Genomic DNA, 22,788 nt, shown 5'->3' on the forward strand with positions numbered 1-22,788 from the left:
CTTACTGCAACGTGACACCGTGAAAATTCTCTCTCTATCGTAACGATAGAGCGCAAGTTGAACGTTCTGAACGTCAACAACTGCAGAGACAAAACAAAACGTTAGTTCAACTTTGAAAACAGTACGAGACTATCAAAGAAATTCTTTCAAAAACATTAAAATAGCATAAAATGTTAACAGGTAAAACCGAAATGACGGGCTCAATGTTAATTAACTTCGGTACCAAGAAAAGACCGCCTACTATTAGGAAAGGTCGAATATAAACAAATATAAAAATTAATTTTAATAAGTTTATAATAAAAGGAAGTTAATCGAAGAGGCCTATAAAAGGCGGAGAGATAAAAAATAAATCTATAACTTTTGTTAAGCAAAATTGAGAAAGAGAGTCTATACTCTCTTAGACACCAACACTTCCGTCTAAGGGAAGGGTCGGCCATTTAAAGGTGAAAGAGAGTTCATACTCTCTTCGTCACCATAATTAATCAAATTAATTCCAAAAGCTAGCTAAGCTAATAATAAAACTTCCTGAATAGCGAAAGCTGAAATCTTAGAGCAATACTTCACCAAAAACCGTGAACAAGACTCCAAAATTATAAGCGTATCCATGAACGTCTTGCCGGAAGCACGACAGAGGAAAAATTGAGGTGGTGTCAACAAGAAGTACTGCAGTACCTGGCCACAGGTGGCGCTTGTGAGTACACCCCCCTCTTGTATAGCGATCGCTGGCGTATCCCTTCCGTAGAATTCTGTCGGGCAACGGAGTTGACAGCTACATGATTATCGGGTAAGTTTAATATTGAAAAACATGATTTCATAAGGAATGCACATACGTCAATAGATGTCAACCGTGAACTAATGAAACAACTCATGGGTATGTCAATAGACATACACTGTAAAATATGGAGTTAAAGTCTGGTCTTCTCATTACGTGGGCAGTTAACCCTCCAGTTAAAGAAAACTGTTGGCTCTTTTTGTTATAGTAGATTCTTTTAACTTCTTTTTAACAGAATAGCACATAAATTTCAGATAAAAAATCATAAATCTTTTATCCCAGAGATGACTACAATGCAAAACAAAGTTTTAATACGTCAGGAAAAACGTTTTTGAGAGTAACTTTTTCTATGGATTAAAAAAAAAAAATCAAACCTAAATTACATGGACTTAGGAGACTGATGATTTGGTTTCCTGTCTCGTTTCTATTGAGCTTTTATCAAAAAACTTTCCATAAAAAAATTGAAGCTAATTCTAAACACAATAAATTCACATCTACAGATCCTTATAGTGTTGCTAATCCTCGAAGTCCACTAACATCCCAAAATTACATTTACCACCAGTACAAACCTTATCAACTGCTATTACGGGATTCTTCATATACGGTTCAATTTCACTGTCATCCGAATCTAAATCTGAATCCGAATCCTCTTCATTCTTAGTGTCTTTAGTCTTCTTACACCCATCACCATTAGCAGTTTCCTTAGACTCCATGCCCATAACAGCCCTCTGAGCTTTAAGCAGCCATAAACTTTCAGAATTAGGGAAAGCCTCAGTAAGGTCTCTGAAAATTATAAACGTACAGTTCCTTAATAAAATAACTTCTGGAATCATCCTATGCAGATATAATCATAAATCAAAGAAGTAATATGTCTAATAGAATAATCTACATCTGGCATGCATTTGAAACAATAGCATTTGATGCATCCCATCAATACCAGTATATTTCAGTAGCAGTACCTCAATTCCTAACCTATGAAGTTTTAGATATAACTTCTCTTTGCATATTTATATCTGCATACAAAAAGATGCTCACAAAATCTTAAAAACCCAAAATATTCCTCTCAAAATTTAGATATACAGTACATTGATATAAAAATCCGTAATTTTATAATCAGTTTGTTTTTTTCCTTAATAATACAAACCTAAGTTGATGAAACTCTGTTGTTAAAATTTAAGGGGAGTCTGTACTTATTGGTAGGCAGCAGGGAAGGCCAGTCTCCCAGCCAGTAAACTGAGTAGCAACTTTGACCTTCACCTAAGGCTTGTAGGGTAGTTGAGGCAGGAAGTGAATCTTAAGGGGTGTGACATGGCCCCATTAAACAAATTTTATTTAGGGTTTACTACAGTGCATTTTTGTTTATCGATAAATTTCAAAATGCATTATAAAAATAATTTTAAATACAAATATTTTGAAAGAAAAACTTTCTCAGCATCTTATTTCTTTATATATATTATTTCATCAATGTACGGAAGATAGCTCCTATTGTGACTATTTTTCATACAGAATCTTTAAAGTTTTGTTAAAAAGGGATTTTCCAGATTATAGTCTAAATGACAGAAATCAATCAATAATAAAAAAAGTCGATACAATTTTTCTCTCAAAATTTCATATTTTGAGAACTGGGACTTTGGTTTTTTTAGAGGTTGGTCTATTTGAATAGGATTTACTATGAATAGGTATGGGCTTCTAGAAGTAATTATCCTCACCAATGAGGATAACAAGGGCATACTAAAACAAAGTTTTCCCTGGAATTTTTTAAAGAAAAATAAAAAGATAAGTACACAGGTCAGATAACTGTTGTGAACATGGCCAATAGCGCTTGTGAAAATATACAAAAAAGAAATTTTAGCAATAATTCATTGTTTTCATTAAAAAACTATTTGTATAGTTAGAAAAATACAAATTAAATTCATAAACATTGTGATTGGTTCATACATGACTACAAGCACTCATCCACTAATAGGAGATTCATCCTAGTGATACAGGAAACAATCATCAGGGTTCATACTATTAGCATAGACTTTTCTGCTTCAACCAATTTGGGAGAGTGTCTGTGAGCAGAAGCAGAGTGCTGCAGAAAACTGAGACACAATCGCACACATTCCACGGCAGGGAGAGCCGAAAGCCACATAGGTACAGATGACACTCCCCTCAGAGATGGGTGCCGTTGCTTCCCTAAAGGAAGCAACAGAGTTTACACCAAAGGGAAGTCTGTGGTCATCATCTAAAAGAAAAAAGGAATTTTTAAGCTTTTAGACCAGTTGCTTTTAATCATAACCGGCGAAAAGGTTTTGACGGGAGAGTAAGACTACGCCTTTACTATACCAAGCCAAAATAAAAAAGACACTTGTTTACTAGTGCTGGTGTGAGCAGGGTCCTGGTTTACCACACACTACTCTCCCCCCCCCCACTAACTAGCAGAGTGTAGTTACACCTCACAAAAGCTTTAACAGCTAGTTTCAGCTATCACCGAAATACATCTCCTACGTAAAGAGCGTAAGGTTTGCATATAGAGCCAGAACAGCAAGCATTTCCGGTAAGTAACCCTGACTATGTATCAAATTTACTAGAGTTGGCAAGGGGGCTTTTCTCCCGATCGGGGGGAAATAATAAAAAAAAAAAAAAAAACATTGATGTTGCATGAGGTTGAGTGCTAGAAATAGGCATGTGAGCACTTGCATCACGAATTTTTCAGTGCCGAGTACGATATTGATACAAACCGTTCAACACGGATACGATCTTGGTACATACTGCTTCTCTTAGTATATACAATCCTCACGTACTAAGAGATCGACGTAGACACACAGCTACGTTGATCTGACAGATTTCAATAACATTTTCCCCCTTTGGAAAGTAGCACAATTCAGTTGAGGGTACTACATTCAGTATGAGGCTGACCATGGTTGCCCAATCCCATGTAACCTACTTATGTCTTTTCCTGAAGAGACGACTCAATACAATTCTTTTCCCAGTTTCACCTGATAGCAAGAGAAGGATCGTGCAGGAAAGGAAGAAACGGGTGGGGCCCTTATTCGTACCATTAGTATGTGCACTCATTCTTGTGAAAAAAGAGCACAGGTAGCCGGTGTGTAAGTACCAGTAATGCTAACTGATAAGTAACTTTGGAGAAGCAATTAGTCTCTTACCTAGTGAAAACAGCTGGTAAACAAAGAACTATCAGTATTAAGTTTCTTGCCTTACTAGAAGGTAAATGTGAACTCTCAGAAGAGGTCAATGTAAGTGCCTGCACAAATGGTTGAGGGCGCGGACACAGGGATGAACTCGTGGGCGCAAACATATGAGAGCTCCCTTCTGTAGGAGCATGAGGACATGCTTCCGTAGGAGTGTGAGCTCCTGTAAGCAATTCAGGGAGCGCTCCAATGCGAGAGAACAGGTATGGAACATGACAAATCAAAAGAGTGCTTAGGCGAGCAAATAAGGATGTGCTACTGTAGCAGCGTAAGCAAACGTATGGGTGCACCCATGTACGAGCCCATTAATGGGTGCGTGAGCAAACAGGTGAGGTAGTACTTGTGTATTAGAGCACTCAAAAAGCCAATGTGACATTCTTGTAAGAATGAACAGATGGTGAGCACCTAAAAGGATGCAAGCTAATGGGTGATTGAGAGGTGAGTATGAGTATAGCAGAGCACCAATGTGTAGGTACGTTATCTCATTGTCTCTCGGGGTCGCCTTATTCTCAGTCTTCGGTGATGGAGTAAATGAGATTCTTGGACAACACTGAGGAGAGAAATGGTACGAGTCTCCCACTGATCAGTCTTACGTGACTAATTCCTCCATGAAGGGGAAAAAATGGTGGAGCACTTTCCCTCCAACAGGCAGAAGTAGAGATGGTGCAGCAAATGTGAAAGTTTTTCTTTTATCAACAGTATTTCAACTTCCTCAGTTGCAATAAACATCGTTGTCATCAGTTCACACTCACAAGAGAATAAACACCAACAGAAATGCTGTAAAACAGGTAGTAGGTTGGCCAAGGCACTACCCATCCACTAAAATACTACCGCTAGAGTTATTGGGTCCTACAACTGGCCAGATAGTACTCTATTGGATTCTTCTGGTTATGGCTCATTTTTCCTTTGCCAATACAAAAACTGAATAGTCTAAGCCTATTCTTTACACATTTGCCTCTTTCCTCACAAACATGATACTGTATCACTAAGATAGGAAAATTCTTCTTCACGCAAGAGGTTAACCACAGAGTAATTGTTCAGTGGCTGCTTTCTCATTGGTAAGGATAGAAGAGACTCTTTAGCTATGGTAAGCAGATTTTCTAGGGCACTCCAAAAACAAACAATTTTTCTCAAGTCTTTGGTAGTGCCATGGCCTCTGTACCATGGTCTTCTACTATCTTGGGTTAGAGTTCTCTTGATTAAGGGTACAATAACGTACACTATTCTGTTTCCTTATTTACTTCCCTCACTGGGCTATTTTCCCTCTTGGATCCCTTGGCATTATAGCATCCTGTTTTTCCAATTAGGGTTGTATTTTAGCTAATAATAATAAAAACAATAATAATAATAATAATAATAATAATAATAATAATATTGGCAGATCACACAGAAAACTGTGTCAGTTACAGTTATTGGGAAAACTGAAAAACACTTCTCGCACATAACAAATTGCCAACAGTTATTTAAAAAAAAATTAAAATAGCATGTTGTTCGTGGTAGGAATCCATCTGTACTCACCAGCAACTGATAACAAACTGGCTCCTCACTGTACTGGTTAGGGGCGAAGCTTTCCTGCCGTCCACCAGTAACTGACAATTCATTATAAATTCTAACACCTGGCTTCCAGCCAAGGCAAGATAAAAACACACTTCTATCAAAGAATGACGGTTTGTATTCATGTAAGTACAAATATATTTTGAAGTGTGTTTTATCCAGATGCTTCATAAATTTACCGAGTGCTTGGACATGCATGTAACAGAAATGAAAAACATAGTTTAACTTTATACATTCAATAACAAGAGCAATTAGAGATTTCAGACCTCCACCAATGAATATTGTCAACATTTCACTCAAGTCTACAGATGAAACACTTCTTTTTTTCATATTCTGACCATGGATAAATCTACTGTAACATTTAACTAAACTTTACAGACAGAGCAACCCCATTTTCGTATGCTGACTGTAGAAGGAAAAAATGCAAATCCCGATTTAGAATCCGGATCCAGGTCATCTCCAAAAGGTAATGGGGTCGTTCATGACTTGAGATCTATTTGTGGTGAAAATTTCATCAAAATCTATCAATTAGTTTTGATGAACAGTAATCCTGTCCACAGACGGACAAATAAATAAATAAACTGACTCGAGGTATTGAGTTCAATACAAAGAAACACTTATTCTTGAACAAAAGCAAGGCCCTGTACAGTCATTTTAAATTAAGGTGATTATATGCAAGAATAATTATTCTTATAAACAAATGTTTATATAATTGGTCTAAAAAGAATTAGACAACAACAACTAAACTTACTTATATATTTCCTCTCGAAGGTCATGTGCAAAAGGAAATTTATCAGCTACACGATATAGCTCTAAATATAGCTGTTGATCAGGCATTGTCTTAACAGCATCACGGTATACTGCTCGAGGAATTTCACAATTCAAAACCTAAAAAGGATAAAGTTTTGTAATATACAAATTTATCTAATTAATCTAAGTAAAAAAAAAAACATTTGAGAATCTACAGACAGTCATGGTCTTGCTACCAATAATACAACTGATTTATGGTTATCCTCGTGTTGCATTAATTCATAATGTAACGTAGGCCTCTGAGAGTAAGAACATAAGGGATACTTATTGAGCTAAGGTGGAATCAAACCTAAACTTTATGTTTCTATCCCCTTTGATGACAATCAAGTCCTCATTGGGGACAACATCTAACATCTATAAAAAGAAAGAAACATGACTTCTGAACTTTCAAAGACAAATAGATTGAGTAAGAGAGATAGAATGGTTTCCATTTTTGCTCAGTGGTAAGGGTGCGATACCAGGATATGAAGCTATCCAAAGGGAAGGGATACTGCAGTTGAGTGTAAAAGAATGCCCTACATTTTTAGGCCGAGAATCTCACGCTTCCTAGACAATAGCTATTTGAACCGCAGCTCAGGTAAAATTCATTGAAATGAAATATTGATAAAAAAAAGTAGCAAGTCCATTGGACCACATTCCCCAACTCGGGTAAGGCTAATCCAAAAGATTTGAATTTGGAATATAAAGTGCAGTTTTATCAATGTGACTGATAAAAAACATTATCCAGAAATAAATGATTGACTTCAACCAATCACTCTATCATACTACATGTAATTTCTTTACCAAGTAGCACACTAAACAAATATAACATAAAATGTGATCAACTTATAAAATGTAACTGAGAATCTAAACTCATAAAATGAAACAGTGAACTTTATATCATCAAATGAAAAGACCAAAATAAACTTACCTTTTCCCGACTTTCTTCAATAATTTCTGTGATAGCTTTGCCCTCAGACTTTCTTATCTTGAGTGATTCTACATACAATAATTCTAGACGAAATAGCTGCAAAGAGAGTTTGAATATAATTAAAAACATTGAAAGGAATACTCACAAAAGGAAAATAGAATGACTGTATTCAGAATGTAAAATACAATAACACTAACTATACTGTTGATTTTTTAACATATAATTTATCTATTTAAACATTAAGAACTATTTACTTACTTCACGTTTTATAAGACGAGAGTTTTTATGGTATAGAGGTGCCTTAGAAAGTAGTATCTTTCGTGCTGCATCAAAATTGTCCCTTTCTTCTACCTCAAATTTTGCCCAATCAATATACACACTTTCAAGTTGTCCATGATAACGAATCTGTTCTGCATACGCGATACTTACCTGAAATGAACACCAAACTGTTAACATCCAGAAATAAAAATACAGTATAGTTACATAAAAATGGAGATTTAGCAATAAATTGGGTCATTTTAATTCTCAACTGCAGCGGACAGGGTTTCCTTCTCAAAGCTCATTTGTATCCGATTATGCCTAATTCCAATTACAACACCCACATTGGATACTAATACAGTGTGTGTGGCATTGTATGGCATAGGCACGATTTTCGTGTACTTGTTGATCGTAAACTGTCAATAACATTTATCATTTCCTCCAACCATTTTCAGGATTGAGTATCCTACTTACAAGTGGTTTCTTACTGTTCAGTGTATAGTGCGAGTGAGTCGTTTTAGAAAAGATAGAAGTTGTACTGACCAAATTCTCATTTTAAGACATGTTGTACAGCAATGTGTAAAAAACAGTATGCAGTAGAAATCAACTTTTGAAGGCATTTGTGGCATATGAAAATACACTGGCAAACTTTTTTGAGAATCCTGTGTTATTATGGAGTTCCATTTTAAATATGTAAATTTAATTGTGTTCATGAGCATAACAAGTGCAAAGTTAATGTTATGGGAGTCCTATCAAATTAATGTCCAGTGAACAGTGGAGTATGCTGATGACGCTGTCCTTACGCGCGCGCGCACACACACACACACACACACACACACATATATATATATATATATATATATATATATATATATATATATATATATATATATATATATACTCACACATATATATACACACACACACACACACATATATATATATATATATATATATATATATATATATATATATATATATATATATATATATATATATTTCCTAAAAATAGTGGTTTGCTGACAAAATCGGATGTCTTATTTTAAGCTACGATTGAAATGGATTTATACTCGGTATAATTTTTTGTTTTATATTTAATTGACGCTTTTTAACAAAACCTATTTTGGGTTCTTCATCCACAGTATATGTAAGTACAGTGAACCCTCGTTTATCGCGGTAGATAGGTTCCAGACGCGGGCGCGATAGGTGAAAATCCGCGAAGTAGTGACAGCATATTTACCTATTTATTTAACATGTATATTCGGACTTTTAAAACCTTCCCTTGTACGTAGTACTGTTAACAAACCACCCTTTAATGTACAGAACACTTAATGCATGTACTACAGCACCCTAAACTAAAACAGGCACAAATATTAAAGGCGATTTTATATCATGTGTTTCCTAAACACCTAAAAAGCACGATAAAAAATGGCAACCAATGTTTTGTTTACGTTCATCTCTGATCATAATGAAGAAACAAACTCATTTAGTGTACACATATATGTACGTATGGTTAGTTTTTGCATCGATTATATTGATTATACAGTACTGTATGTTGATTTTTTTATTACCAATGTTTTAGTTTACGTATTTTTCTTAGGACTTCCAAATGAAATCTTTTTCTTTATGACGCCGCCTGAAACGACGGCGTGTACGCTCAGTAAACAACCACGCTCAGAACAAACAAGGCATTTAACACGCATGATGATAGTGATAAATAATGATACAGTACATACAGTATTTACAGTAAAAGCATTTACAAAATATGTTACCTTACAAATATAAATTATACAGTACTTGTACGTAGCAAAGCAGGAAAACAATTTGAGAGAGAGAGAGAGAGAGAGAGAGAGAGAGAGAGAGAGAGATTGTTTTACGTACGTAAATGTAAATTTTAAACAAAAAAAATATGATAGGTTACAACATGTAGACTTTTAAAACCTTCCCTTTAACTTAATGCATACAGTACGTACATTACTAAACTATAAAACAGGTTAAAGTAAAAAATAAAGATTGTTACTGTACTCACCACGAAAGAAGTTCAAGAAAAACTTGAATGACTATGGCGATGAATTTGCTGCACAGTAGAAATGATGATGATGAAGCTGATGATGTGTTCTACTGTGCAGTCAATGATAGTATTTTACGTCTCTTCAGACGGAGGTGTCTTTTCCTGGGACACCTCTTCAACTTCTTCAATTTCTTCCGAAGGCGTACTAGCAGGAGGAACTGGCTCTTTTTTGCGAGGCTGAAAAAACATTGTGATCGGAAGTTGTTGCCGCTGCTTCTTTTTTCGATCCAAGAGCATCCTGTAGGGAGTCGTGATGTCATCGACCTTGTTGCAGAATTGCATCGAGCGAACCATATCCTCGTCCCACTCTTGCAACATTTCTTTCGCCTCCTTCATATGGTTGCAGAACTTGGCGAGCCGTTCTAATGTTAAGCCCGTTTCTTCTACATTTTCTTGGGTCTCTTACTGGGTACCCTCACTCTCTTCCTCACTTGCCGATTTCGTCAGGTCTTCGAGGTCTGCGTCAGTTAGGGGCTGGGAATGGCAGTCCAACAACTCGTCGACGTCTTCAGTCGTCATGTCGCCAAACCCGTCACCCCCAATTATGGCAGCCAACTGCACAGATTTCCGTATTGCAGAGTGTTGGATTTCCGACGGAGTAAATCCCTTGTCGTCGTAAACAATATCGGGCCACAGCTTCTTCCAGCTCGCATTTACGGTTGCAGGTTTCATCTCTTGAAGTGCCTTTTGAATATTCTGCAGGCACGTGGCTATGGTGTACTGCCGCCAGTACGCCTTCAAGTTGAAGTCTTCATCCTCGTCATCTTGGGCAGCATCCACACACGCAACGAGGTCCGCCAAGGTATTCTTCGTGTAGAGGGCCTTGAACGCCCTGATAACCCCCTGGTCCATTGGTTGAATTAATGACGTGGTGTTGGGTGGCAGGAACTCAACCTGAACGCCCTCACGCGACAGGTCAGTTGCGTGTCCACCAGCGTTATCCATAAGGAGAAGGATCTTGAATGGCAAGCCCTTCTCTAAGAGATATTCATGGACTTGCGGGATGAAACACTGGTGGAACCAGTTGGAGGTCAGCATCTTCGTAATCCATGCTTTTTGATTATGCATCCAGTACACGGGAAGGAGATTCTTATTTTTGTTTTTCAAAGCGCGAGGATTTTTCGACTTATAAATAAGCCCCGGCTTTAACAAAAATCCAGCAGCATTGCCACACATCACGAGGGTAACGCGATCCTTGAATGCCTTAAAGCCAGAGGCTTTGGCTTCCTCTTTGAACAGGAAAGTTCGCGACGGCATTCTCTTCCAAAACAAGCCGGTTTCATCCATATTAAACACTTGTTCCGGCTTGTATCCACCTTCAGCGATAATGTTCTTGAAAGTCTGGTTCACGTAAGTTTCAGCAGCGGCAGTGTCAGCGGAAGCAGACTCCCCATGCAGGGAAACGCTTTTCAGGGCGAAGCGTTTCTGAAACTTCGCGAACCATCCTTTGCTGGCGGAAAAACGTTGTTTCTGACGCTGGGAATCAGTGGAGGTCCCTGGTTGAGGATCATCTACATCATCATCTTCTTCAGCATGGTCGCCATCGTCGTCATGAGGTTCCTTTGCCGCAAAATTCTCATACAAGCTCAAAGCCTTTGTTCGGATGGTGTTCGTATCCAACGCTATGTTCTTCTTCCGACAGTCGGCAATCCACACAGCTAAAGCACCTTCCATGCGTACGATCGTTTTATTACGCGTTGTAACGACTCGCTTCGCTGATCTGCTAAAGGTGATTGCAGCAGTCTTTCTAATGTTCGCCTCGTCCTTCTTGATGTAGCGAACGGTGGATTCGTTGATGCCAAAATGGCGGCCGGCGGCCGCGTAACTTCTACCATCTTTTAACATGTCGAGAAGCGTAACCTTCTCAGCTATCGTCATCATTCTTCGGTGGCGTTTAGGCTCACTACCAGCCTTACTAGAAGCAGAACGCTTGGGAGCCATTGTAACAGAAAGTTCAACAAAAAGTTCAACTTAAAACAGTCGCACACAGCACAGATTAAACTTCACAAAGTTAAGAACGTCTACTCAGCAATACGCGGAAAGAGAAAGTGAACGATGCAGACCCGCGAGAACTGTGATGCTGGAAGTTGAAGATGCGGGCAAAACACCAATCACAGGCTAGATAACAAAACTTGAGTTTTGATTCATCATCTATCAGCGCTTGAACCAATCACAACCCGTCTTACAGAACATGGTGCGTTGGTTACTCATAGAAGATGCCCCGCGCATACTGAACGTACGTAGATTAAGTACAAGGGTACCGTAATAATAATAAATAATGATAATAATACTGTACAGTAATAATAATAATAATAATGATTAATAATAATAACAATAATAATTTTATTAACAACAACAACAATAATAATAATAATAACAATAATAATAAAAATTTACGTACGTACGCTATTTTACGCCTCTCTCTCTCTCTCTCTCTCTCTCTCTCTCTTTCTCTCTCTCTCTCTCGTACGCTTACAGTACTTATTCGAAATGTGATTTTTGCAACAAAGAATATTATTGGATGCAGTACTGTACTACGTACGTATACATACAAAAGATTCATGGAAAAGAAGCACATCCATTACAGTACACACCATTCTAATATGGTATGACTGCATCTGATTTGCGTTTCATGTTCGATTTAATTTTACTACGTACTGAATTATCGTATGATCACATTCTCTTTTCGTGTTTTATTTCTTTCTGTGCTGAATTATATATCATATGTAATGCAATGAACAATCAGTAAGAGCAGATATTACTAATTACAGTATTAATGGAATTACAGGTAACAAAATATCGTATTTGGTTATCTTCAGATTTCGCGGTATTTTCGAATTTTCCGGAAAATCCGCGATATGTATATATATATGGGTTATGGGAAAACCCCGCGAAGTGGTGAATCCGCGATTGTCGAACCGCGAAGTAGCGAGGGTTCACTGTATTGTATAACACCGAGAGAGAGAGAGAGAGAGAGAGAGAGAGAGAGAGAGAGAATCAGATGTTGTAATCGAATGCCATGTTTTTGTTTCTTGTACCACTTGAAGCGAGGAAATGATCACCGCAACTAATAATAGTCTTGTTAATTTCATTCTTAAACTCGGTTGTAATATGTGAACTAAGATTTTATTTTTTTACACATACAGAGAGAGAGAGAGAGAGAGATTTGAGTCTCTCTCTCTCTCTCTCTCTCTCTCTCTCTCTCTCTCTCTCTTGGAGAGAGGATTTTATAATTACACCTTGTACTATACAAAACAAATCATTGTAAAGCAAATCTATACTGTTTAGAAGATGACAAAATATTGCAGACTTGTTACCGAAATTTACGCTATTCACTGCCGATAAACGAACCCAGCCTACGTGTGAAAACCTTGAATACCCACAGGGAAAACTAAAGTTTTATATATTCTACACTAAATACAAATAATGCTTGAATATACCTTCATTAACAATACCATTAAAATTATCGAAAGGTTAGAGAAAGATAAAGATTGCCGAGAATGTAACCACAATTTTGTTTACATTTTGTCAGCTGGATTCCCATAGTTAAAAGGGTGCTACTATAGCGTGAGGTCTACCGCCATATGTCGCCCACCCAGGTGGAGGGTGAGGTCTACCGCGTGACCAGCGTCCCACAGCCCCGCACCTAACCATGGAACATGTGAACTGCCCAAATCCATCAAAAACGTGACCTGTCCATGTGACCTGCCCATATTAAAGGAAGCAAATGGATTAATGGAGCTCCTAAATCAGTTTTTCCCTCGCCCTAAAAGAGATATCATCGATTGAGGGTACTAAAAATGTTGCTGAAGGAGTTTTATAGTAGAGTCATTCTGACAGAAGAAGCAGCACTCGCCTTCTTAAGAGAGCACAATCTCTTGGATACAGTTCAAGAAGCAGATCCATGCCATGAATGTGGTTAAGTTATGCAGGAAAAAAGAAAGCGTAACAGAGGAAGAGAATTCAAGCCCGTGGTATGTTGCCCTCGAAAGGGTTGTCAAACTACACGGTCTGTTCGTACAGGAAATCAATTTTTCCATTATACGGACATGAACAACAAATTGCACTGCAACCTAAGCCTTTGTGAAATATTAGAATTAATATTTCTCTTTGTATTGGATATACCAATGTCCACAGTAACGACTCTCACAGGAAAATCTGCCAATACTGTAACTGACTGGTTCAACATGTGCCGAGAGGTGTTGGTCGTCAGCTGTTCCAGTCTCATCTTGACCATTTTTGCTGGAAGGTGATGAGAAAAAATTCCAATGATCTATTTGTGTCATTCTTAGAAGATGTACGAAGTGTGTATCGCTAGAATAAATGTATGGAAATATATGATAACCTGTTTGACGTACGAAGAGTGTATCGCTAGAATTAATGTATGGAAATATATGGTAACATGTTTATTTTGACCTTTATACCTTTTTTTAATATAATTAGAAATCCAATTATCTATTTAAGTCATCTCTAAGATATGTTTAAATTAAGTGTTTATTGCTTAAACAAATGTATGAAATGTGTTTTATCTATGAGGGACGAATAATTCAGCAGTAGACCTCACGCTATAGTACTAACGGGAGGTAGATCTCACGCTATAGTGTGGTAGACCTCACGCTATAGTAGCACCGTTAAAAGTTTATTTCATTGTTGATATGGAATTTTATCCTTTAAGAGGCTATTTATCATGAAATTATGTTAATAAAATGTAAGATAAATATCGTTTGGTAACATTTATTAACAAGCATGATATTTAGGGCTACCAATATACCTAAAAAGACAATAGATTTGATATATTTTGTAGTGCTTGACGTGCAGACTTTGAACAGCTTTGCAAAAACAATTTTTTCTTTTTTAAACTACCGACCGTATAAATGGGGAATCGCATAATTCGAACACTCATAATTCGGGACCCTACTGTATATATATATATATATATATATATATATATATATATATATACAGTAGGGTCCCGAATTAAGCGTGTTCGAATTACACGATTCCCCTTTTCCACGATCGCTATTTTTCAAAAATAAATTTTCTGTATCTGCGAGGCTGTTCAAAGTTCGCGAGTCAAGCACTATAAAATGTATCAAATCTATTGTCTTTTTAAGTATATTGGTAGCCCTAAATACGGTGATTTATAATAAATGTTACAAAACAATATTAACATTACATTTCATTAACACAATTTCATAATGAATAGCCTATTTAAGGATAAAATTCCACATCAACAATGAAATCAACTGTTAACTGTGCGAGTCCAGCTGACAAAATGTAAACAGAAATGTGGTTACGTTCTCGGCAATCTTTATCTTTCTCCAACCTTACGATAATTGTAATGGTCGTGTTAATGATGGTATATTAAAGCATTATTTTTGTTTAGTACAGTATATTTAAAAGCCTTATTTTTCCCTCTGGGCGTTCAAGGTTTTCACGAGTAGACTGGGTTCGTTTATCGGCAGTGAATAGCCTAAACTTTGGTAACGAGTCGTCAATATTTTGTCATATTTTAAACAGTATACATTTGATTTGCAAACATTGGTTTTGTAGAGTAGACGGTAAAATAAAATCTAAGAGAGAGAGAGAGATTTGATGGCAGAAATCTCTCTCTCTCTCTCTCTCTCTCTCTCTCTCTCTCTCTCTCTCTCTCTCTCTCCGTAAGAAATAAAACCATAGTTCACATATGGCAACTTGAGTTTAAGAATGAAATTAACATGAATATTGTTAGTTGTGGCGATCAATTCCTCGCTTCAGGGGGTACACGAAACAAAAACACGACATTCAATTACAACAGCTGATTCTCTCTCTCTCTCTCTCTCTCTCTCTCACTCTCTCTCTCTCTCTCTCTCTCTCTCTCTCTCTCTCTCTCTCTCTCTCTCTCTCTCTCTCTCTCTCTCTCGTTATACAATACTTACAAATAGATGAAGAAACCAAAATCGGTTTTCTTGAAGTGTCAATTAAATACAAAACGAAAAAATTATACCGTGTATACATCCATTTCAATCATAGCTTAAAATACGGTAACCGATTTCGTCCGCAAACCACTATTTTTTAGGAAACACCATTTTATTCCAGAAAATTTTTACTCTTTAAATGTCAATTGCGCTATAATAAAACATGTACTTATGTTGTTAAATTTTGGGTGTGTTTTAAAAATCAAGTATTGCTAACTTATTTTTCTTTTACTTTTGGCTGTGATCACATCAGCTGATGTCTAGCTTCCGCGCGAATACAATAACAAAGAATTGTTTACACCATTTCTTAACTTATTCAAACCATTTATACAGTTAATATTACATAAACACCAATGTGTTATACATACATACATACATATACCAAAGGCACTTCCCCCAATTTTGGGGGGTAGCCGACAACAACAAGAAACAAACTAGAGTGCGGGGAGCAGTCACTCTCCCCCCAGCTCCATCTCTTTGTTGCTGTCTCACAGGATTTTTTATACAGGAGAGGGGGTTCCCAGCCCCCTCGTCCCGTCCATTTTAGTCGCCTCTTACGACACGCAGGGATAACGTTGGCGCTATTCTAGTACTTTAAAACCATCCTCTCTCTCTCTCTCTCTCTCTCTCTCTCTCTCTCTCTCTCTCTCTCTCTCTCTCTCTCTCTCTCATCGAACGTTATAGCGGTAACCTAATTGTTCGGTGACTTTAAAAATAGGCCTAGTACTTTCTTCTTTTACCTTTTTTGCATATGGATCCATAATTGAGGTGGGTACAAGTTGACTTATAACTGAAGTTAGGAAAAGTATTTTGGATATGGAAAGGACAATTATCTTTCGTAACAGTTTAGAATTATCGTAAGTTATCACTCTGTCATTAGCGGCAGTTTGCTATTGTGGATTAAACGCATAAGGAAAAAAAAAATTTCCAGCTTTGCTACGAATTTAGGAATTTATATGGATACGGTAAGTAAAATATTTGTAATAACATAATGTTTACTAAATGTTTGTAATATCATTAGTTATGACTTAGATCATGTGTGTTTAATGCATTCGTCTGTTTATTATCATCGAAGATGGAGTGTAAACAAATGGAAGGTTTCCGTTTCAGGCGGCGTCATAAAGAAAAACATTCATTTCATTTATTTGAAAGTTCTAATAAAAAATAATTAGATCATTGGTAATAACAAATTCAACATATAATCTATACTTGGTAAAATTGCTGTCAATTCAAAAACACAGATGTATAAATGCGTCTGTTTCTTCGTTGTGATCAGAGATAAACGTAAACAAAACATTGGTTGTCGTTTTCTATTGTGCTTTTTAGCGTGTTTAGGAAACGCATGATATAAAATCGCCTTTATTTTGATAATTCTGGATTTTCAATCATACAACAAGCTAGTCTATAGAGTGATGGTTTTGCTATTCACCAGTTGTATTATACAATAGATATGACAAACATTAAAATTTGTCTGTATTTTGGGTTATGTTATAACGGGAAATATATGGTGTTTACACCTATCCTGGTTGTAATTTTAACCATTCTTCAAGTTATTAGAACTTTAAAGTATATTAAATGTTTTATTTATTTACAAGAACAATTTTATATTATAAAGAAATACAGTATAGTACAAAAAAAGTATTGGAAATGGGTAGTAAACACATTTGAATAGGCAAATTGCTGGTTGCCATGGCCGCAATAGAATTATTTCTGTTAGTTGTGTGTTTCGAAATTCGCGATTTTCCATTTACACGAGGTCATTAATCGACCAAATTCTCGCATAATTCGGGACCCTACTGTGTATATATATATATATATATATATATATATATATATATATATATATATATATATATATATATAATGTTATTTTGATAATAAAATAAATTTTTGAATATACTTACCCGGTGATTATAATAGCTGCAACTCTGTTGCTCGACAGAAAACTCTAAGGTAAAACTCGCCAGCGATCGCTACACAGGTTGCGGGTGTGCCCAACAGCGCCATCTGTCGTCCAGATACCCAGTACTCAATGTAAACAAAGAACTCAATTTTCTCCTCGTTCCACTGCGTCTCTATTGGGGAGGAAGGGAGGGTCCTTTAATTTATAATCACCGGGTAAGTATATTCAAAAATTTATTTTATTATCAAAATAACATTTTTCAATATTTAACTTAGCCGGTGATTATAATAGCTGATTCACACCCAGGGGGGTGGGTAGAGACCAGCAATATATGTTTACATTATTATGAGCTAAGAGTTTTTATTTCATTTTAGAAGTTATCAAAATAACAAAAACAAAATAAATAGGTACCTGGTAAGGAAGTCGACTTGAACAATTACTCTGCCTTTTTAAGTACGTCTTCCTTACGGAGCCTCGCGATCCTCTCAGGATGCTGATCGACCCCTAGGATCTGAAGTATCAAGGGTTGCAACCCATACAACAGGACCTCATCAAATCCCCTAATCTAGGCGCTTCTCAAGAAATGACTTTGACCACCCGCCAAATCAACCAGGATGCGAAAGGCTTCTTAGCCTTCCGGACAACCCAAAAACAACAATAAAAACATTTCAAGAGAAAGATTAAAAAGGTTATGGAATTAGGGAATTGTAGTGGTTGAGCCCTCACCCACTACTGCACTCGCTGCTACGAATGGTCCCAGAGTGTAGCAGTCCTCGTAAAGAGACTGGACATCCTTAAGATAAAAAGACGCGAACACTGACTTGCTTCTCCAATAGGTTGCGTCCATTATACTTCGCAGAGATCTATTTTGTTTAAAGGCCACGGAAGTTGCGACAGCTCTAACTTCGTGTGTCCTTACCTTCAGCAAAGCTTGGTCTTCCTCACTCAGATGGGAATGAGCTTCTCGTATTAACAGTCTGATAAAATAGGATAAAGCATTCTTTGACATAGGCAAAGATGGTTTCTTAACTGAACACCATAAAGCTTCAGACGGGCCTCGTAAAGGTTTAGTTCGTTTTAAATAGAACTTAAGAGCTCTCACAGGGTATAAGACTCTTTCTAGTTCATTTCCAACCATATTCGATAAGCTTGGAATATCGAACGATTTTGGCCAAGGTCGAGAAGGCAGCTCGTTTTTGGCTAGAAAACCAAGTTGTAGAGAACATGTAGCCGTTTCAGATGAAAATCCGATGTTCTTGCTGAAGGCATGAATCTCACTGACTCTTTTAGCTGTGGCTAAGCATACCAGGAAAAGTGTCTTTAAGGTGAGATCTTTCAGGGAGGCTGATTGTAGCGGCTCGAACCTGTCTGACATGAGGAACCTTAGTACCACGTCTAAATTCCAACCAGGTGTAACCAAACGACGCTCCTTCGTGGTCTCAAAAGACTTAAGGAGGTCCTGTAGATCTTTATTGTTGGAAAGATCTAAGCCTCTGTGACGGAAGACTGATGCCAACATGCTTCTGTAACCCTTGATAGTGGGAGCTGAAAGAGATCGTTCTTTCCTCAGATATAAGAGGAAGTCAGCTATTTGAGTTACAGAGGTACTGGTCGAGGATACAGATACTGACTTGCACCAGTTTCGGAAGACTTTCCACTTCGATTGGTAGACTCTAAGGGTGGATGTTCTCCTTGCTCTAGCAATCGCTCTGGCTGCCTCCTTCGAAAAGCCTCTAGCTCTCGAGAGTCTTTCGATAGTCTGAAGGCAGTCAGACGAAGAGCGTGGAGGCCTTGGTGTACCTTCTTTACGTGTGGCTGACGTAGAAGGTCCACCCTTAGAGGAAGAGTTCTGGGAACGTCTACTAGCCATCGAAGTACCTCGGTGAACCATTCTCTCGCGGGCCAGAGGGGAGCAACTAGCGTCAACCTTGTCCCTTCGTGAGAGGCGAACTTCTGCAGTACCTTGTTGACAATCTTGAACGGAGGGAATGCATATAGATCTAGATGTGACCAATCTATGAGAAAGGCATCTATATGAACTGCTGCTGGGTCGGGGATTGGTGAGCAATATATTGGGAGCCTCTTGGTCATCGAGGTTGCGAAGAGATCTATGGTTGGCTGGCCCCAGGTGGCCCAAAGTCTCTTGCATACATCCTTGTGGAGGGTCCATTCTGTTGGAATTATTTGTCCCTTCCGACTGAGACAATCTGCCATGACATTCAAGTTGCCTTGGATGAACCTCGTTACTAGTGATATGTTTAGATCTTTTGACCAGGTGAGGAGGTCCCTTGCGATCTCGTACAACGTCAGTGAGTGGGTCCCTCCTTGCTTGGAGATGTACGCCAAAGCAGTGGTGTTGTCCGAGTTCACCTCCACCACTTTGCCTTGAAGGAGAGACCTGAAGCTTTTCAAGGCCAGATGTACTGCCAGTAGCTCCTTGCAGTTGATATGCATTGTCCTTTGACTCGAGTTCCATATTCCCGAGCATTCCCGACCGTCTAATGTCGCACCCCAGCCTACGTCCGATGCGTCCGAGAAGAGAACGTGGTTGGGAGTCTGAACAGCCAGGGGCAGACCCTCTCTGACGCTGAATCTGTCCTTCCACCATGTCAGGCAAGACTTCATCTTCTCGGAAATGGGGATCGAGACCGCTTCTAGCGTCTTGTCCTTTTTCCAGTGAAATGCTAGGTGATATTGAAGAGGACGGAGGTGTAGTCTTCCAAATGACACGAACTGTTCCAGGGATGATAGCGTCCCTATCAGACTCATCCACTTCCTGACTGAACATCGTTCCTTCTTCAGCATGTTCTGGATGCATAACTGGGCTTGGCTTGTTCTGGGGGCCGACGGAAAAGCCCGAAAAGCTAGACTGTGAATCTCCATCCCTAAATACACAATAGTTTGGGATGGGACCACTTGTGACTTTTCCATATTGACAAGGAGACCCAATTCCTTGGTCAGATCTAGAGTCCACTTTAGATCCTTCAGACAGCGACGACTGGAAGAAGCTCTGAGAAGCCAGTCGTCCAAATAGAGGGAGGCTCGGATGTCCGCTAAATGAAGGAATTTGGCTACATTCCTCATCAGCCTCGTAAACACAAGAGGAGCTGTGCTTAGGCCAAAGCACAGGGCTTGAAACTGGTAGACATCCTTTTCGAAGACGAATCTCAGAAAAGGTTGGGAGTCCGGGTGGATGGGGACGTGGAAGTAGGCGTCCCTTAGGTCTAAAGAGACCATCCAGTCTTCCTTTCTGACCGCTGCTAGAACCGACTTTGTGGTCTCCATGGAGAACGTCTGCTTTGTGACAAAGACATTCAGCGCACTGACGTCTAGCACCGGCCTCCACCCTCCTGTCTTCTTTGACACCAAGAAGAGACGGTTGTAGAATCCTGGGGTTTGATGGTCCAGGACTTTGATTACCGCTCCCTTCTCTAGTAAGAGAGACACTTCCTGTTTCAATGCTCGTCTCTTGTCTTCCTCTCTGTACCTGGGAGAGAGATCGATGGGAGACGTTGCTAGAGGGGGTTTTCGTACAAACGGGATCTTGTACCCCTCTCTGAGCAACTTCACAGATTGTGCATCTGCGCCTCTCTTTTCCCAGGTCTGCCAGAAGTTCTTGAGTCTAGCTCCCACTGCTGTCTGAAGAAGCTGGCAGTCAGACTCTGCCCTTAAAGGACTTGGTTCCTTTCTTCTTTCCACGTCTCCCTTCGGCACGAGCACCTCCTCTGCTGGAGGCTCTGCCACGAAAGGGCGGAATAAAACGGGACGCTGGAGTGTCCATCCTTGGTCTAGCTGACAGGGTAGGCAAAGGGGTGGCTTTGCGAGCAGATGACGCAACAAGATCATGAGTATCCTTCTGTATCAAAGAAGCAGCAATTTCTTTAATCAGGTCCTCTGGAAAAAGGCACTTGGAAAGAGGAGCAAACAGAAGTTCGGATCTCTGGCATGGTGTAACTCCAGCTGAAAGGAATGAGCATAGGTTTTCAGGCTTCTTAAGGACTCCGGACACAAAAGATGCAGCAAGCTCATTAGACCCATCACGTACGGCCTTGTCCATGCAGGACATAATGAGCAAGGAAGTCTCCTTCTCCATCGGAGAGATCTTTCTGCTTAGAGCTCCTAGACACCAGTCTAGGAAGTTAAAAACCTCGAAGGCTCTAAAGATACCTTTCAAAAGGTGGTCCAGGTCCGAAGATGACCAACATATTTTTGAGCGTCTCATGGCTAGGTGGCGGGGAGAGTCTACAAGACTTGAGAAGTCGCCCTGGGCAGAGGCAGGACCTCCCAAGCAGAGAACTTCTCCCGTGGCATACCAGACGCTCGATCTAGAAGAGAGTCTAGCAGGGGGAAACGTAAAAGCTGTCTTCCCTAAACTCTTTTTGAACTTCAGCCATTCTCCTATCACCCGCAAAGCTCTCTTGGACGAGCGTGCGAGGACGAGTCTAGTAAAGGCAGGAGTGGTTGACGGCATGCCTAACACAAACTCTGACGGAGGAGAACGCGGAGCCACAGACACAAACTGGTCCGGAAACATCTCTTTGAACAGGGCCAAAACTTTCCTAAAGTCCAAAGAGGGTTGCGTAGACTTAGGCTCGTCCAGTTCTGAATGCGGTTCATCTACGTGTGCAGCACCATCATCATCAGAAAGTCCCTCATCCGAGTATTGATGAGGAAGCGGCAACGGAGTGGGTAACGGCTGGTTAGCTGAGTCCGGTCGCACGGGTGCATGCGTGACTGAGCCGGACGCAACGTCATGGAACTGTTGCCCAGTCTGTGAGCTGGCAACAACCATAGCAGCGCGGGGACGCACAGCGTCTACTCCAGACTGTCTAGACTGATGTGGGTGAGCAGTGGCAACCACACTGGGTTGCGGAGGTTGACGCACCGCGTCAAAACAAAACAACTCTGACGGTTGTTGAACCTCACGAACGTCAACGGATACCCCCGTGCGTCGCTGAACGTCAACATGCGGCTGGCAGATCACACTGGAACGCATGGGTGGCGGAACTCTCTCAACTGGAGTGCGTGAGAAGGTTACCTCAGCGTCCACAGGACGCACAACCGATCGTGTGGGTGGTTGTAGGCAAGGAGCTGCACTAGCTGGTGCGGCAGCAACCTTCTCCGCACGAAAGTCCTGCATAAGCGACGTTAGTTGAGACTGCATGTCTTGCAGTAAAGACCACTTAGGGTCTACAGGAGCAGGTGCGGCGACAGACGGTGTAACTGTCTGAAGCGGTACCGCTTTGCCTCTCTTAGGAGGTGAGCAGTCATCGGATGACTGCAGCGAGTCCGAACTGACCCAGTGGCTACAGCTGGGCCGTTGGACTTGTGCGGAAGGGACCGACTTGCGCTTTAACGG

The 22,788-nt window shown here is 39.5% G+C and overlaps 1 protein-coding gene across 1 annotated transcript in view; it reads right to left on the bottom strand.

The window, feature by feature from the left end:
* LOC137634454 (U3 small nucleolar RNA-associated protein 6 homolog) overlaps positions 1 to 22,788 on the bottom strand; it is a 117,698-nt gene that overhangs the window by 55,909 nt on the left and 39,001 nt on the right. The window contains exons 4-7 of the mRNA XM_068366854.1: positions 7,499 to 7,669; positions 7,241 to 7,336; positions 6,272 to 6,408; positions 1,342 to 1,555 (exon numbers count right to left, since the gene is read on the bottom strand). Coding sequence (XP_068222955.1) covers positions 1,342 to 1,555; positions 6,272 to 6,408; positions 7,241 to 7,336; positions 7,499 to 7,669 — 618 coding nt within the window. The remainder of the gene's footprint in view (positions 1 to 1,341; positions 1,556 to 6,271; positions 6,409 to 7,240; positions 7,337 to 7,498; positions 7,670 to 22,788) is intronic.

Source organism: Palaemon carinicauda, chromosome 44, assembly GCF_036898095.1.
Source record: "Palaemon carinicauda isolate YSFRI2023 chromosome 44, ASM3689809v2, whole genome shotgun sequence".
In the NCBI taxonomy this organism is placed as follows: domain Eukaryota; kingdom Metazoa; phylum Arthropoda; class Malacostraca; order Decapoda; family Palaemonidae; genus Palaemon; species Palaemon carinicauda.